General features: G+C 38.5%; 1 protein-coding gene across 3 annotated transcripts in view; it reads left to right on the top strand.

The window, feature by feature from the left end:
• The first annotated feature begins 113 nt into the window (after positions 1-113).
• The window catches only part of SLC15A5 (solute carrier family 15 member 5), a 61,714-nt gene continuing 42,439 nt past the window's right edge, over positions 114-19,388 (top strand). For all 3 annotated transcript variants that reach the window (XM_067558965.1, XM_067558967.1, XM_067558966.1), the window contains exons 1-3: positions 114-885; positions 3,896-4,118; positions 15,873-16,042. In XM_067558965.1, coding sequence (XP_067415066.1) covers positions 510-885; positions 3,896-4,118; positions 15,873-16,042 — 769 coding nt within the window. In that variant the 5' untranslated portion in view covers positions 114-509. The remainder of the gene's footprint in view (positions 886-3,895; positions 4,119-15,872; positions 16,043-19,388) is intronic.

Here is a 19,388-nt window from a genome sequence, read left to right as displayed (position 1 = left end):
CATGCATTCTTTCTCTCTTTATCGCTTTGCTTGCAGTTTCTCACTTGTTTCTTAATTAAGGTACCAGAATATTAGCCCCAAATTATTTTCTTGATCTAGTACTTGAATTCTGCTGAAACAATTTAGCCTTCCTCAGTATTTAAACCTTTATCTGTAACATGCAGATACAGTTTGGCACATATTATATTGGATTCACATAATTTAACTGGTAATATTATTGGGGGGGGAGGGGAAGTCTTGTTCACCACCAAACAAACTAATTAAATAAACAGATTGGATTCAGCAACTGTTGTGCACTTAGAGAAGTTTAAATACTGGTTTGCCCTCCCCCCATGCTCCTTGATCTTGAAAGTAACAGCACTAAAGTGATAGGCACCCTGAGGAATTGTGGTAGTAAGGTGTGGAATTCAAAGCAAGGATCTTACCCGTTTGTTAATTACAGTGGAGGATAACAAAAGTGTACATACAACCTAAGCCTTTCAATTTAGTCTTGCTCAGAACAGCTAAGTATGCCTGTTACAGACCTTAGAGACTTACAAGAAAAACAACTTCTGAACCACACAGCTGAAAGGGAAAAAAGGAAATTCTCCCTGGAAGGCAAGCATGTTGGAAACTCATCTGGGTTCAAGTCTCAGAAGAAACTTCAGGTGGCCATTTGCTTACTGTTGATGGAGCTGTGTGAGAGGTTCACTTTCTTTGGCATTGTCTGCAACATGATTCTCTTTTGCACCATCAAACTTGGCTATCCCAACTACCAGGCAGCAATCATAAACATGTGCTTTATAGGTGCCTCCATGTTATCACCTGTGTTGGTGGACTGGCTGGCTGAACATCTGGTGGGGAGGATCAAGCTGGCGTATATCTGCATGTTTCTCCACTTTCTAGGTAGGTGCTATGCCATGATTATTTCACCTACAACATGCTTTTTTATGTAACTGTGCTCAAATAAGTCAATTTTAACAAAAGTACCATAGAAACATACTGTTCCTCAATTATCTGCAAATCCAATAATTCTCTCCAACCTGGTGGCCTCCCCAAACTTCTGTAATAGCTAAGGACTTAACTTTTCTTTCACAAAATGTACTGAAGTGTATATGCTAATATACACTTATGAAGCATTAACTTGAATAATACTAAAGAATGTTTGTAAAATATAGTCTACATTTTCAAAGGTGACTAGGGGTTTTGGGTGCCACAGACTGAGAGCCTAAACTGTGACACCTTAAAGTGGCTTAACTTTTCAGAAAGCAGCACTCAGCGTTTTCTGAAAGTGAGCCCCTTTCAAGTATCAAGCCGGGCACCTGAAATCACTAGTCTCTTCTGGAAAATTCAGTGATTCAACTACTCGCTAAAGTCCATAATTTGCAATGCATTTCTCCAGTTGGTGCATATTTATTAGATTCTGCTGTATTTAAAAGCTTAAATGATTGTTACAGTCAAGTAATAAGGTATACATGCTGGGTAGACAAACTTTGCCTTGAACTCAGAAGCCACACTTTGATGCTTACCTCTAGGGCCTGACTCATATTAGCTCTATCTGGCTTCTTCCCCTACTCAATGGACTAAAATATTTTATAGAAAGTGCAGGATACACTTCTCTAAATATTTTTCCTGGTAACTTAGGTGTGAGAATTTTACTGCCTCATGATCTTCTGTACATTTGAAGTCCCCTCAGCACACACATGTGTAATGTATGGACACCCCTAAAGATCCTCCATATAGTGGCTGGAATGGGGACTAGTCTGAAACTTTAGATACGCAAGGGTACTAATATGGGTTGTGAAGGAGATTGGGTGGCCTCGGGGTGGAGCCACTTCTGTTCCTAGACAAACTAGGTTTGCAAGTCTCTGCTCACTTTGTAAAACTGTCACATGGCATTTAGTAAATGTCACAGCTGACTATTGCTGTCTCAGCCTGAATGAAGCTGATCTAAAAACTGAATTATCTTTTGTCTCTAGGACAGGGTTGAGGTGAAGCAGGAATCTTGAGACTGTTACTGTCTAGTTGTACCTTCCTGATGTGAGGAACAGTCAATCATTGATGCTGCAGCCTGTCTCTTAAGCCACACAACTACCAGAATTAACTTAATAAAATAATCAACTTTGAAGTGAACAGAACAGGGAGAAGATGCGAGAACAAGTTATTACTGCTGCAGGGCCACATTAACATAAGCATTGGAAATTCACACAAGTTTCCATAACTATATATTAAAATATGTATCAATGACATAACCATTTGAGGTATAGCTGAAACATAAACTTATTCATATTTGCTCATACCAAGAGTTTGTTTGAATGCAGTCAGTTTTCAGCATTGGCCAAAGAAGTTGCTATTAAGATAGGCATCAGAACAGCATGGGAGTAATCGAGATCATTTCTGAACTGGTCTTCCCTAGAGGCAACATTTCTGTTCACCTGGCCTCCATCCAGAAGTGTGAGTTTGAATTCAGTTGCGTGCAGCAAGTGTCCTTAGGTCACGTTTCAAAAAACTTTGCACTGGGGACTCTATCACCTCCTTAAGAGTGCTGCTGCAGGAGCTGGAAATAATTCTGGGTTGTGTGCACCAGCTGTGAAAGCACCTGCTTGTGGGATAACTGAAGAGACATGGTCACAAGAATTTAAAAGAAAAAAATGACACAGAGGATCAGGTGGGTAAGTGAAAAGGAGACAGAAGGGAGCCGCTTTCTCTCAGGTAGTTCATACAGTGCCTTGGTACCTTAAATAATGACCTCCTTCATATCTTCCTCCTTTCTTCATGAACTTCCAGTTTGGAGTCCCTTGCTCTTTGATTTTAGATTACAAAAAATAGGACATAAAAGTGGGACAAACTGACTCTAATGATAAAACAAGAATAAATTGTTGAACTGTTTACTGAATATTTGGCATCAAACTACTTAAACCTGCATTGATAACCGTCAGGGGTAACACAAAGCATTTTCCAAAGAGGAACAAATGTCGCTATAGCAAGGGAAAGTTTCTTGTAAATAATAAATATAAAATACTAGTCAGGAATGATGACTACATTTGGTACTAGACTTATTAGTGCATGTACCATGCATGAGATGTGACTCTTTTTTTATGGGAGTTTATTAGAAATTTTTGCTTAATCTATCATCCTGGGAATGGGGTTTCAGATTTTGATGTTTAGTATCACAATCCTGGTCTCCTGTTGCCATGCTTAAATATCATCTGTCTGTCTGTCTATCATGTATTTTAAGTCTCTCTCAAAATACACTTAAAAGGCTTTGTAACTCATCAAATATGGGAGCACCACTTTGCTTATAGAAATAATGCTATAGATTGGAGGTGCCAAATTTTGACTACAGAGTCCTAAAATATGTTCTGAGGGTAACTTCATCTGAAGCTGCAAAGGGAAGGGTAAAGCTGATAAAATAGAGGAAAAAATAATCAAATAGCATGTTTGAGAATACATCATAACATTTGCCAAATAATCTGATGAATATTGTTCATCTAGCTATAGTGATAAACTACAACTTTTGGGTTCAAGCAAGCAATTTCTATGACTCCATTAAGGTAGATAAAATAGCACAAATTATGGTCATGTTTCTTTATTTGTAAAGAGAACTTCTTTACTGCTTAATTGCATCCCTCTGGCCCCAGGCCAGCCCTTAAAGCAGCAAAATTCAAGCATTTCTGTCATATGTTGTCAATATTCTTGCCTAATAGTAGTAGTCAGAAAAGTTCTAGACTTGTAGTTGTACCAATCCCTAGCTCTATAGGAATGAATAATTTTCTCTCTCTTTGCACGTGCGGATATTTTTTACTAATTCAGTGACTGTAATTCCAATATACCTGCTAATCTAGAAAATAAATACTGGATTCAATGCTTCATCATTTTAATCAGTTGCATATGTCTGTTTTCTTCCCCACTGCAGGTACGGCCCTGCTACCCATTGTTGCTTTCCCCTTTGAAGATTTTTACATTGATACACACCATATCCTTCACACGCTAGCCAAAAAGGAGCAGAAAATACTCTTCTACTTTGGGTTATTAACAGCCTGCTTTGGAACAGGAGGCATAAGAGCTGTAGTTTGTCCACTGAGTGCGTATAACCTTGAGGATTATGGACCAAAGGAACTTCTTTCTTTTTTCAATTGGTTAGTGTCTTAATGTTGCAATAGAATCATTGTGTGAAGGGATGGAGCTTAATTAAATACTCAAGTGCATCTCAGTTTTTATTAGATTGAATATATATAGGAAGTCTCATTTTTAGCTGTAACATTTAGTTTTCAAAAGGACTACCTAAATTTCCTTCCAGGAACATAGATTCATAAATCTTAAGGCCAGATGGAACCACTCAGATCATCTAGTCTGACTTCCTGCATAACACAGGCCAGGGACTTTCATCCAGAGTTAATCAAGGTCAAGTGATTTGCCCAAGTTGACACAGTTAGTGGGCTAGTTGCCATGTAGAACCAAACTATTCTATTTGGGTTCTTACACTATGGTAACTAAATGCCTGCCAGGGATGTGGTGAAGTTGCTTGCTGGATCTCAATCCTTTGCTCTAGGCTGCATAGACTCCATAAAGGTGGCAAAATTCTTTGAATACATGTAAGAACCAGCACTAAAATCAAAAATCACATTTGGAACTGTCATCAGCTTCAAGAGGTAGTGGTCTTCATTGTGTGAGTAGAGGTGATAGAAAGACAAGCCTCAGATTCTATTTCCATCTGTCACTGACCATTTAGGACATCAGGTAAGTCACTTGACTTCTGTTCTTCAATTTAAACATCTGTATAGTTACCAGGACTGGCTGGAAAATTTCAGACAAAAACTTCTCTCATTGGAAAATGGGGTTTCATCCAAATCAAAATTTTCTACGTGAAAAGAATGATTTAAACAGAATTTTCCATTGGAAAAATCGACATGTAACATTTTGTCAACCCAAAATTAAATGTTTCCTTTTGAGTTAACAAACTGAAATGAAACACTTTGACAGTTACAAATTTAATATTTTTCTGGACACTTTGTTCCACAAAGTTTCAATATTTAAATATTTTTATTCTGATTTGGGACAAAATGACAAAATACTGGAATTTCCCTTGGGACAGAAATTCTTTTAGTAGATCAGCACAAATATTTACCTACCTCAGAGGGAGTTGTCTGATACTTAATATTTGCCAATCACCTAGAAATTCTTGATTGAGAGGTATTTATATATATGCTAAGCATTGTTGGTACTACCAAAATAAATCAAAGTATATCTATTAATAAATTGAAACTGAGCACATTTGAATATTGACAATGCAACATTGATGAATCACTGAAGAACTTATTAGATCATCTCTCAGTTCCTATGGGAATGGTTTTCAGGGCTATTTTCCCATCCACTCCAGTTATGTTAATATTGCAGATATTTGGATTAAATCCAAACTTCAGTGAATAGTGTAGCTTTACTAAAGGTGGAAAAGACTGTTTGGTTCCTTGAAACAGATTCTGACTCCTTCACTTGACCAAAGAAGAGAGAGAAAAATCCTCCTTTTTTATTCTATTCTGAGTTTTAATCCTTAATTAGCAACATCATTTTGATTAAATAAGACTCTGGAGGATTACGACTGGAGAGCAATCAATTGTTCTGAAAGATAGCTCTGGAGAATTTATTGTACTGTGGTTTTAGTCATTCAGAGTTGTGTTTAATCAAAGTGACATTTCTCAGTGTTGATTACAAAGAAGACATAATGACAGAATGAATAAAATATTTCCTTGGGGGAATCCAAATGGGTCAGTTCTTGGGGCTTTGGAAGTATCAGGAAAGGTGTGTGTGTGATTAAAAACTAATTTCTACAATTGTATGGCATGTGATTTGTAATCTTAAAACTAACAAAATGTGGTTTGGTTCTTAGCATTTCCTAGTCTCATTACAACCTCATAAGAATATAATCATATGCTATTTTCTCTTCTAGGCAGATTCTTTGTCACCAGAATAAATGTTTAAAATACATATATATTTAATGAGACAGTTGCATACTGTTGCTTTATAGCAAAGTCTAGATTCTTATCCAAACTGCTTTACTTCAGAAATCAGGTTAACAGCCTTTCAAAAATCAGACTTCTTGCAGAAGAGAGAGTAACTATGATCTCAACGTTAGTGTGTGGTGAGGGCTGCATTATACTTCTAGGGCCTGAATCCAATCTCTGGAACAAACGAGGTGTAAAATCAGTTGAATAAATGGAACTTCACCAATGTTAAACTAAGAAGAGGAGAACTGGGTCCTGTGAGTCTGAAGCCTGGGACTATAAATTAAAATCATAAACTGGTACTATCTCTTGGTGCATGAGAATTCCCATTGCTGTCAATGGAAGCTGAACAAAAGAGCCAAGGACAGAATATAGTCCTTAAATCCTCACTAACAACCAAGTGTAAAATTAAGTCGCATTGAGCAATACTGTGTTGGAAAATGATGGTTGATATAGGACCACTTCTATATCTGTCTTTGACTTCTATTTCTTCTCTATCTTGCTTTGCATTTCCCTTTTCCATCTACTGATATTTCTTTCCTTTTTTTTGTTTGCCTCAACTCAATCTCTATTATTTTCACCACTCTTGTTTTATCATTTATATTTTTGTTTCTCTGTGTTCATTACCATGGCCACAGTATTTTTGTACTCTGCAGGTCATCAGAAGGGCTTTACTTTCTGTAAAGACTCATTGTCAAATGAAGAAAAGTATGGCAAATAAATGTTTCTGCATAGTTTTGTAAATGGACTGTTATCTGGTACACAGTATAGGCTAGGCTACCTTTTATTAACCTTCTTTATTAGTAGTTAGCAAAGCACTTTACAAAGGAGGTCAGTATCATTATCTCCATTTTACAGATGGGGTAACTGATGCATGGGCCTGGCAAGTGACTTAGCCAAGGTTACCCAGCAGACCAGTGGCAAAGCTAGGAATAGAACGCAGGTCTCCTGAGTCTCAGTTCAGTGCTGAATCCATTAGGCCACACGGGCTTGCCTTGCTGACTTTGTCCGATATAGAGTCAGACACAGAGCTGGTTTAAAAAACAGAATCTCTGTCCCACAGAAAATTGAACCTGAAATTTTGTTTCATCCCATTTCAGGATCAAACTCTCAGACTTTTTCATGAAATGAAAACATTCCAAAGCATATCACGTTGACCTTATAGAATATATATAAAAAGTAAGAACAAAACAATTGGATAATTTCCTATTGAAAAATTTGACAGAACTGGTATGTTCCTGTGAAACATTTCAATTTTGTCAGATCATCATTTTCTGATGGAAAAACTGTTCTGTCAGAAAACTTCTGACTAGCTCTGGACAGAATCTTGAGGCAGAATCTGTGCTACTTCATTTTTAAAGCATTGCCACAAGCTGCTTTTTTCCCGATAAAAACTTTGTATTTCTCTGAATGGAAATCAAGCTGTTTATCTGGCAAGTACGAAGGCCTGAGTCATCACTACTGGAATGTGAACCTGTGATCTCAGGGAGTATAAGCAATCCTGAGGTTCAGACCCCTGAGACTACTGGTATATCTTCATTAAAGGGTTAAAGCTTAACACACCAAGAATTATTTTTCTGAGCCGAATGTGTACCATCAAAATATTCCTGAAAATCCTGGAATACTTGGTACATGAAAAATGCTAAAGCACTTAGTAAATGGCAAAACTACTTCAGAGTAAGAGACTGCAGAAGCAAGTATTATGATCAAGGGCTAAGCAGAATGGGGATAGCATTTTCTTACTCCACTCAAATGCCAACATAATGTCTCTGGCTGTTCCTGGTACAATTATTTGAAATGAAATACATAATATGCTGACATTTAAACTGTAATTATAAAGCTTCTGAGATGAATAGGGTAATAATGCTCACTTCTCAGAGGTAGACTTTCTAGATGTCTGTGGACTTTAGAGGACAGCATGGTAGCTATTCAGATTTGGAAGGTGCCCTTCACAGTAGACCTACAGCCTAGCTTAAAAATGAAAACTTAAAACTGCTGGTATGACATTCCAGCCAATTCTTTCCCTGCCCACTCTCCACCACCAAGCATATGAATCATGTAGGGGCAGACCAGCTCCACCTGCCAGATGTTCTTTTTATACAAGATATTGTATGGGCAGAATACCTAATGAAGGAGGCAAATGTACATCCTTTGGAAGATGCTAGTGGAGATTTCCCACCTCACCACTTTCCTTGTAGTAGTTCCATACCCATTTCATAACCCTGCCCAAAAGCTTAGCAGGGTCTCTGTTGGGTTACAAGTTGATTGTATTGATGGCCACTTTATAGTGTTAGGGCTGTGTAGAGCCAGGGGCCTTTGGATTATGTTGCTGCAGAGTCCATGCTTTGCCATGGAATTATGATCTAGTAGGTATGCTTTCTTTTCTATATACTTATATATCTCTAGTTTTCAGGATTATGATGATAGTACAAATGAATGCACAGATGTCTTTCTGAATTTGAGGTAGTCTGAAACAATAACTTGGAGAACTGAATCAATCCATTCATTTCAGTGATTAACTCTGAAAACTAAATACGTTGATTTAAATGTCAACTATTTTATTGATGCTCATTTCAGCAGAAAGAAGCAGCTAATTTTATTAATGTTGATATCTAATTCATTTAAAATGTCCTTTATAAAATCTAATAATCATAGAATCATAGCAGTGTAGGACTGGAAGGACTTTGAGAGGTCATCTAATCCCCTGCACTCAAAGCTGGAGTACGTAATAACTAGACCATTCCTGAGAGGTGTTTGACTAACCTGTTCTCTAAAACCTCCAATGACAGAGATTCCACAACTTCCCTAGGCAACTTGTTCCAGTGCTTAACTACCCTGACAGTTATGAAATTTTACCTAATGTCCAATTTAAACTTCCCTTGCTGCAATTTAAGTCTATTACTACTTGTCCTATCCTCAGAGGTTAATAAGAACAAATTTTCATCCTCTTTGTAACAACCTTTTCTGTTCTTGAAAACTGTTCTCATGTCCCCCCCTCAGTCTTCTCTTCTGCAGACTAAACAAACAGTTTTTTAAATCTGTCCTCATAGGTCATGTGTTCTAGACCTTTAATCATTTTTGTTGCTCTCCTCTGGACTTTCTCCAATTTGTCCTCATCTTTCCTGAAATGTGGCATTCAGAAATGGACACAATGCTCCATCTGAGGCCTTGTCAGTGCAGAGTAGAGCGGAAGAATTACTTCTCATGTCTTGCTTACAACATTCATGCTAATACATCTGAGAATGGTGTTCACGGTTTTTTTTTTCAACAGTGTTACACAGTTGACTCTCATTTGGTTTGCAATCTGCTATTACCTCTAGATCACTTTCTGCAATACTCCTTCCTAGACAATCATTTCCCATTTTGTATGTGTGCAACTGATTGTTCCTTCTTAGGTAGAGTACTTTGCATTTGTCCTTGTTGAATTTCATCCTATTTGTTTACTTCAGACCATTTCTCCAGTTTGTCCAGATCATTGTGAATTTTAATCCTATCCTCCAAAGTACTTGCAATCCTCCCAGCTTGGTATCGTCCACAAACTTTATAAGTGTACTCTCTATGCCATTATCTAAATCAATGATGAAAATATTGAACAGAACCAAACCTGGACTGTGGGACCCCATTCAATATGCCCTTTCAGGTTGACTGTGAACCACTGATAACTATTCTCTGGGAATGGTTTTCCAACCAGTTATGCACCCATCTTACAGTAGCTCCATCTAGACTGTATTTCCTTAGTTTGTTTATGAGAAGGTCATGCGAGGCAGTATCAGAAGCCTTACTAAAGTCAAGATATACTACATCTACCACTTCCCCCACATCCACAAAGCTTGTTATGCTTTCAAATAAAGTTATTAGGTTGGTTTAACACAATTTGTTCTTGACAAATCCATGCTCACAGTTACTTATCACCTTACTATCTTCCAGATGTTTGCAAATTGATTGCTTAATTATTTGCTCCATTATCTTTCCAGATACTGAAGTTAAGGTGACTGGTCTGTAATTCCCCAGGTTGTCCTTATTCCCCTTTTTATAGATTTGCACTATCTATAAAATTATTTGCCCTCATCGAAGACAGGAAAGAGTTCAGAGGACTGGAAGAGGGCAAATAATTTTTAATGATAATTGCTAATGGCTCAGCTATCGCCTCAGTCAGCTCCTTGAGTATTCTGTCAGGCCATGGCAACTTGAAGACATCTAACTTGTTGAAGTAATTTTTAACACGTTCTTTCCCTATTTTATCCTCCGATCTTACCTCATTTTCACTGGCATTTACTATATTAGATATCCAATCACTACTCAACTTTTTGATGAAAACTGAATTAAGTCATTGAGTACTCTGCCATTTCCAAATTTTCTGTTATTGTCTTTCCCCCCTCATGGATTAATGGGCCTACCTTGTCCCTGGTCTTACTCTTGCTTCTAGTTTATTTGTAGAATGTTTTCTTGTTACCCTTTATGTCTCTAGCTAGTTTAATCTCGTTTTGTGCCTTGGTCTTTCTAATTTTGTCACTACATGCTTATGTTGGTTGGTTGGTTGGTTGGTTGGTTTTTTATATTCATTCTTTGTAATTTGACTTAGTTTCCAATTTTTGTCTCACTCTTTTTTGAGTTTGAGATCATTGAAGATCTCCTGGGTAAGCCAGGGAGGTCTCTTGCCATAATTCCTATCTTTTCTGTGCGGTAGGTTAATTTTCTCTTGTTCCTTTAATAATGTCTCTCTGAAAAACTGCCAAATCTCTCAAACTGTTTTCCCCCTTAGACTTGCTTCCCATAAGATCTTACCTACCAACTCCCTGAGTTTGCTAAAGTCTGCCTTCTTGAAATCCATTATCTTTACTGTTCTGTTTCCCTCCTACCATTCCTTAGAATCATGAACTCCATCATTTCATGATCACTTTCATGCAAGCTGCCTTCTATTTTCAAATTCTCAAACAGTTCCTCCCTATTTGTCAAAATCAAATTTAGAATAGCTTCTCCCGAGTTGCTCTCTCCACCTTCTGAAATAAAAAGTTGTCTCCAGTTGATTCCAAGAACTTGTTGGATAATCTGTGCCTTGCTGTATTATTTTCCTAACAGATGTCTAGGTAGTTGAAGTCCCCCATCACCATCAAGACCTATGCTTTGGATTATTTTTTTAGTTGTTTAAATAAAGCCTTATCCACCTCTTCTTCCGAGTCAGGTGATCTGTAGTAAATCCTTACCGTGACATCATCCTTGGTTTTTTAATCCTTTTATCCTTACCCAGAGACTTTCAACAAGTCTGTCTCCTATTTCCATCTCAACCACAGTCCAACTGTATATATCTTTAATATACAAGGCCACACCTCCTCCCTTTTTTCCCTGCCTGTCCTTCCTGATAAAACTGTACCCTTCTATACCAATATTCCAGTCATATATGTATTATCCCACCAAGTCTCTACAGTGCCAACTATGTCATAGCTATATTAATTCATTAGAATTTCTAGTTCTTCCTGTTTATTCCCCATACTTCTTGTATTAGTATACAGACATCTAAGATACCAATTTGATTTCACCTTTATGTTCTCTCTCGTCTCTCCCTTGTCCCTGCTATAACAGCCCATGCTCCCCGCAGATTCTGACCCTTCTCCCAGATATCCATGTTTTTTACTTACCTGTGGGCTTTTGTCTCCTGCCCCTGTTGAGCTTAGTTTAAGGCCCTCCTCACTAGGTTAACCAATATGTACCCAAATATACTCTATCCTTCCCTGATAGGTGAACTCTATCTCTGTTTAGCAGTTCTTCTTCCCAGAACAGCATTCTATGATCAAGGAACTCCTAGCGACACCATCCACATAGCCGGGCATTCACCTCCAGGATGCATCTGTGTCTGCCTGGGCCCCTACCTTTGATCAGAAGGATTGAAGAGAACACTACTTGCTCCCCCAGTGCCTTCATCCTTACTTCCAGACCCCGGAAGTCACTTCTGATCTGCTCATGGTCATATCTCACAGGATCATTAGTGCCCACATAGCGCATGGGGTAGTAGTCAGAGGGCCGGATGATCCTCAACAATCCTTCCGTAATGTCTCAGATACTAACCTCGGGCAGGCAGCATACCTCCTGGGATGCCATGTCAGGCCAACAGATGACTGTCTCTGTCCCCCTCAGAAGGAAGTCACCAACCACCATTACTCTACGTTTCCTATTGGGAGAGTGGCTTCTCTTCCTCCATCTTTGGGGGCGATTCCTCATCACTCATTGCCAGGGCAGTATAACAGTTCTTCATGGCTATGGTCGATGGTTCATAGCTAGTTCATGATGCTACTATAGAATTTCCAGACTGCTACACAAGAGTGCCACAGAATCTGGGGGTTTGTCATAGAAAGAATGAATGTTGACTGTGCAGTGTCTTGCCTGGTGGCTTTTTGTTTGTTTGTTTCTGTCACTACTCTCCTGACCACTTGCCCTACAGCTCCAAAATCATCTTCAGAAGGGAAGCTATTCCACCTACACCATAATGATGTTTGAAATGTGAGGGGGAGCTAAACAATGATTGCAGTTTGGGTCTTTCAAACACACTTCCTTCCATAACCCCAAGTGAGTTAGCCCAGCCCACTGCAGCAGCTGTCTGGTCTCCATCAGTCAGTTTGCTGCACTGGTGCCTGCAAGATTTCTTGGCTGATGCATCAGGAATTGGATCCCAAAGATCCTACCTGCCTCTACCCCTAAGTAGTCTCTTGGATGATGCTCTGCAAAATGCAATGGAATGTCAAGAAAAGAGATGGGGCATCAAAATCAGAAACAGGCCATAGACTCATGGCTGTCTGTCTAGGTTCTCACATGGAACCTGTCACTTGGACATGATGATCATGATGGTCACCTCTGGCCTTAAAGGCTATGACATGAGCACCTCTCGGAATTTTGAATTGTGCACATCAAGATATATTTATCTTTCTCTCCTCCCTCTGGTCAGCCGGGACTGTAATTTTTTCTTTACTTATATTGATGGCAGTATTGTGAGAAGGCTAGACAAGGAAGTGTGCTTTAAATTTTGGTCTCAAGGCACCAAGATTCATGGAGGTCCTAATCTCTTCTGAGAATGAGTTCCAATTGCTGAGAAAAGTCTACCTCCTGCACACATGGGTTTCATTCTTTAGGCTGCCATTTCCAGTGGAACACAACTAATGTTATCATCATGTAGAGTGAGACAGCCTCTCAGGTGACATGGGCTGATGTAATGGACAGCTTGAACCTGGCCAGCATCTGGAGCTGTTTGTCCCTATTGTGCAATTTTAAACTTTAAAAAACCCAACCTTTTGCCAGAGGTGGGCCAGAGGAGGGCCAAAGCATCTGTATGCAAAACGCTTCCATAGCCTTCTCTCCAAAGTGGGAAACACCAAACCCAAGACAACTGCTTTACATTTTTTAAAAAATCTCCAGTTGTATCAGATCTTGTGACAGAAATGGTTTTAAAATGCAGAAGTAGCTAAAAATAATTAAAGTTGAAATTCTCGGGGACTTTTTTGGGATGGCTTTGGAGGATGGTTTAAGCCTGGAAGTCCCTGCTTCCTGGCATACATCGTATTCCTAGTGCCCCTGACAGCTGCCAAATGCTTCTCAGCAGTACTGACTTCATCCAAATTGGATTTGTCATTATTCTTTCCTTGGCTGCTTCCTGTATCCCACTATTCCATTGCTGCTTAAGACTGAACTCCTGCCCACTGCTTCTGAGCCACTGTCAGATTCTCTTCTTCCCTAACAAGGTGAGAGAGATTATTTTGTTTTGAGTTGAACAAATTTGGTGTTGTCACTATTCCATGTCTTTAGCATTATAAAGGCTTTTCTTCTTGGTTCTAGCTAGCTTGGTCAATGGCAGAGCAGTCAGAAGAACTACAGTAATGATCGCAACATTGTACCTTACAGTAATGCCACTACAGTTTTCTGGGCAATTACAACAGACTAGTAAGGATCCTTTTAAAGGGAGGAAGCAGAGGCAATGCAGATGGGCCCTTTGGTGTTAAATAGCAACTGCTTTCTCTTCCCTGCCACCTTCTTTCCCAGGTTTACAGCCAAAACACTGTGCTGATCTTTAATACATGTTCTCTTATGTACAGCACAGAGATACTAGACTGATTTGCAGCTCCAGCTGAGCTGATAGTATGCCCTGCCCATTCACTTGTGCTTAAAGTAAAAAGTTGTAGAGCCAATAAGGGGGAGGTGTGAAAGAATAGCTAAAATCATCTCTCCTGCTTGTTTATTTTAAGTGAATTCAAGACTAATGATGCCTGCTAGATTGACAGCACAGACTCAAGTTTTGTTTATTATCCACAGGACAGGTAGTGCACAAGGCTATAGCAATACAAGCTTTTCCAGGCTTCCTCAACGTGTCTCAGTCTCAATACACAGAGCCCATCTTTGGGGAGGTGAAATCAGTTATCTCTGTGCTCAATCCAGTCCTTACTCTCAGTGATGAGGCTGTCAGCAGGGTGACAGCTGTGGTGACATTCTCAATTTTATACTGAAGTGGCTTACAAAAGAAATCTAAGCAATATGTTCCATAGATGATTGTTACTGTGTTGTTGATAGCATTTTTTAAAAATATAGTTTTTTTTAAACCAACTAAGACTTGGTGATATTGGGTACCCAGTTTGAGACACAGGGTCCCAAGTTTTGTCGTTTTCATGCTGAGCACCTGCTCTCTGAAAATCAGGCCATTTTAAGGTGTCTCAAGTTTGATGAAGAGATTACTGGGTGAGGTTTCTTCGGCTTGTGGTATGCCGGAGGTCAGACTAGATGATCATCATAAACCCGGTTTTAAAATCTATTAAAGTTGGGCCCCAAAACATTAGTTAGTCTTGAAAATGTTGGCTTAAATGTTCAAGGATGCCATGAATGACTTCCAGCATTATGTCTCTGCAGACTTTTTTCTTTAAAAAGGCATCCCTGATCAAACCTCTACACAGGAGGAAAGGAAACAAGAATGGTCTAAAGTACAGCAGGTCATCAAGCAATGTGTAGGATGAAAAAGTGCCAAAACCAGGATAATTAAGCTGTGAAATGAGAGTTAAAGGGGATTTAACTGAAGCATGTATGATTATGAAGGCTATGGTTAAAAAATAATCAGTCATTTTCATTTTATGTTGCCCCATAATGAGGAGAAAGGGTCATTCAATGAAGTAATAACTAGTAAGCTTTGTTTGTTCACTTAGCCAATACTATAGGTACCTATAAAAATTCATTACCTGAAAATCCACCTTTTCTTAGATTGTATTAAAAGAAATATTATTCAATGCAGTGTATAAGCTGGCAAAATTCAATGGTGCAAGTCGTCACAGGCCAATACTGGCTACACTAACTTACAACTGTAGTTATGCTATATAAGATGCAAGTAATAAAATCTCAGGTTGTGGATATATGTTGATCTGATAGAGTCAACAAGGAAACACTTCTATCCTTGTGTATAGAATTATACATTTAGCATGGGGCATTATGGATTTTTTTCATCTTCCTATGAAACAACTGTGTTGCCAACCCACACACATTCAAAAACATTAGTCAGGCATCTATAAACTAAGAAAGTGCCTTAAGAATCATGAGTTTAAAAAAATGGGATACATTTCGTCTTCTGGCTTTTGAGCCTTTAGACCTCAATCTTTTTTCATGACCATGTGAGCAAGAAACTTGGTCTCTTTTTATAAGTAAATCTCCCGTAATCAAGTAAAAGGTTTTGTGTACTGGCCGTCTATGCAGGATCCTGGTGCATCCCACACTGATGTAAGTACACCCCACTCACTGTTGTTAAAGTAAGTAAACCTTTTAACTGCACAATGCTTAAAATTATACTTTTTGCAACAGAATTGCATTCTTAATTACTTGCAGCTCTTCACCGGTATCCCTCTTAGAGTAACTTTTGTCTGTTTACCACAGGTTTTATTGGCTGGTTAACTTAAATTCAGCAGTTGTCTTTGTTAGCATTTCTTATATCCAACAATCTGTGGCCAAGAACCTTGGTTTTCTTATTCCATTTGTGTCTGTGCTTATGGCCCTGATCATGATTCACATGGTGCGCAGTGAAATGATTTACCAGCCCAAAAAAGGTAAGATGTAAATATGTCTCTTAGAAGTGTTTTATAGGTGATTTTAAAAATTGTTTAAATGTTCTTTCCCCAAAGCTACATTTGTTCTGTCTGCACTCATTTTGGACCTAATACTGCTGAGTATCTCCTATGAAAGGTTGAGCATCTTCTTTTGCCATTAATTTCAGCACTTTGCAGAATCGGACCCATACAAAACCAGTTAAAGTAGGCCCTTCCCAGGAGGTGGTTGCCTCACATGAGAGTTGATGCTTATTTTCTATTTTAAAGCTATCGTTGCTGCAATGTAAGCTATTATAACTAAAACTAAATATTAGAAATGTGCAACTGTTTCTAACATGCAGTTTAGAGATATGTGTAATTTTAGCTTTGAATACTTTAAAGAGATGTATGTTAAAATGTTGCAACAAGTTGGGAGATGCAGTGAAAATGTATTTGTATAACTACATCTGTTTTAAAGTATTTTGATTCTGCTTTATAACTTGTAAAATGCAATTTGTATGCAGCAGGAGGAAGGGGAATCTACCAAATGGAAGAAATTAAGCTACCAAAAAAAGAAAGTAAAAGCTTAACGTTAAAATAAACCCCGAGTGTTTATTCAGTAGAAAAATGTAGTTAACAGAAACACACTTTAGATGGATGTTGGCAGTGTTGTTGTAGCTATGTTGGTCCCAGGATAAGAGAGAGAGTGGGTAATTTAATATATTTTATAGGACCAGCTTCTGTTGGTGGAAGGGACAAGCTTTCAAGTTTTACAGAGGTGAAAGGGACCTTGATGAAGCTCCAAATTTTGTTCCTTCCTCCAACAGAAGTTGGTCCAATACAAGCTATGACTTCATCCACCTGTCTCTCTTACTTTTGAACGATGGCTATTGTTTCTGGAATTTTCAAACACATAAGTTACTCGCAGATACAGAGCATCTTTGAGATCCCAGATGAGATTAAGATTCAACCCCAGAATGCTGTGAGCAGGTGATTTCTCCTACCTGCTTTAAATACAGTTCACCTAAGCTGAGACAGGACAAAACTTACTGCTTCCCTGGGCTTTGTGCTGGTTCCATTTGTGAATAAAACAAGTCTCCTCCACAAGGCTGGCTACTGCGGGGGCTGTTCAGCCCCCATGCTAAGTCCTCTGAGAACCATTCCCCCTGCACTAAGGTCAAGGTGGGGTAACATCACTTGCAAGAGTGAGTCAGCAAACCCCACATCCTTTCTAAGTCTTTACTACTTTGAGCTGTGGATAGTAGTTCACTCTCATTTTGCACAGGTGTAAGCCCTATCAAATCAGATTGGTAAAGTTACATTTAATGTGGACAGGTGCAAAGAACAGAGACTGGGATTTTCAAAGGCTCCTAAGGAAGTTAGGCACCCAAATCTCATTGATTTTTTTCAATGGATTCTTGAAAATTCCTGACAGAAACTGAAGTCAGTGGAGATTCTGGCTCATGACATGTTGACACCAAGGACGTATCTGAGCTAAAGCCCTGGATCTGAATGTACTTAGCGTTCGGAAACTTGTATCTGAACTTCGCAACTTGAGCCAGCCCATCTGTCATGGAAAAAATCACAGTACTGAGGTCGCTAGCAAGGTTTATTCAGTTCTTTCTGGTCAGAACAAAGAAAACAAGAGATACCAAGAACTTTTTGGTAACAAAAGTGGCCTTAGAAAAATGTTAATTGCCCTCCGAAGTCAGCAATGGCAGCACTTGTTTGTGTATCATTGCTCAGTGTTTTTCCTAATGAATGTTGTTGGGTTTAATTAATATTTTGCAAGTCTCAACAGATTTGCCCATATCTGGAGTAATATTCTGCGGGCTTTTAATCCTTATCTTGGCTCCTTCCAATAAAATGACTAAATTGGAAATTCTCTAGAGCCATCATTCAAATCCATAGGTGACCTCAAAGAAATGATTTTTATATATGCTACCTTTTTATTTGAAGGTAATGTTTCCAATGTGGACCATGCATTCCATTATGTTTAGCTGTCAAGCACTGACTTCGTTTGCATTTCTTCCCACTGCTATAATTTTGAGAACTGGCAGGTGACCAAAGATGGGGGGAAATGTGTATCTATCGTCTAGAGTGCAATGTAGGCTTTTTATTATAATTAAGTAGCATAGATAGTCATGATTAGATCAAGGTCAGAGTAGCAGAACATCGGAGCCAAAGTCTTAAGTATAAAGAAGAGGAAAGATTGCTTTCTAAAAGTTATTTTAATGTTTGTACAGAAACATTTCCAAGGAAATATTAAAAATCTTAACATGTATAAACATGAAATGGATAGTGTTGATATATACACTGCATATTGAGATACATGGTTATGCCTATATAACATATCTATTGCAATGGTAGTGCCATGCATCATATGATTTCTGTATCTTCCCCTTCTGTCCCTCTTACCCCATACCTTTTTGAATTGCTGTTTCAATTATTGTCAAAATTTGAACGGTGCACTTCTCTGAAATTACACTCCTTCTTAAAAATCTGGGATGAAATCCTGTCTTTACTAATATCAATGGCAAAGTTTCTATTGACATCACGGGGGCTAGAATTTCACCCAAGTTGTTCATTTAAACAAAACTGCAACTACAGACAAACAAGATTCCCACACAGGTTGAGTTCCAGTTTTGTCTGTCTTCTTTACCAGGGACTACTACCTATCTAGAACTCTACACAATGTTCAGAAACACCTAGTAGATAAATAGTATATTGCAAGTAAACATATCATTGCACGTTCACCTTTGTGCAGAACCAAATATTTTCTAGATCTTCATAGGCAGTTGATTCTCAGATTGTATTACGAGAGGCGAGAAATTGGTCAATTAGGAAATGCATTGAAATGTCAGGGCTCGACAGTAACTTGTCATCCATGTTAAATCTCCTTTCCAATGTGAATAATGGAACATAAATCTGATTTCTTTAATGGTTGTTGTTTCCAAGGAATAAAATTGGTTTTGGGTGTAATCTGTAATAAACTGGATATGTTACAACGCAAACATTTCTTAAGGTGTAACACTTTTCTTTATTCATCATACCCACTTAATTAATAAATGGCTAGATCTGTCTAAGACCCTGAATCTAATCTCCTGAAAGGGATTTCAAAAGGAGTCTAGGGTTCCTGGCATCTCACAGGCCTAGACTGTAACTGCACTTGCTGTAAATGAGTGCATTCTTCTTTGTAATGACACAATGTCAACTAGGAGACAAAAAGCTAGAGATCAGCCCATGTGTGTAAACATCAAAGCTAGCTACAGCCCCGAACAATGCCAGCTGATGCCAGCTATACCCTTTCTCTAGTTATCGAATGTGCACTTTCACATCTAAAAACCCTGTTGGTACTGACTAGAGA

The sequence above is a fragment of the Emydura macquarii genome, unplaced genomic scaffold, assembly GCF_026122565.2.
Source record: "Emydura macquarii macquarii isolate MOO-44397 ecotype Brisbane River unplaced genomic scaffold, CSIRO-AGI_Emac_v2 contig_2205, whole genome shotgun sequence".
In the NCBI taxonomy this organism is placed as follows: Eukaryota; Metazoa; Chordata; order Testudines; family Chelidae; genus Emydura; species Emydura macquarii.
This window is presented reverse-complemented; position numbering and strand designations above follow the sequence as displayed.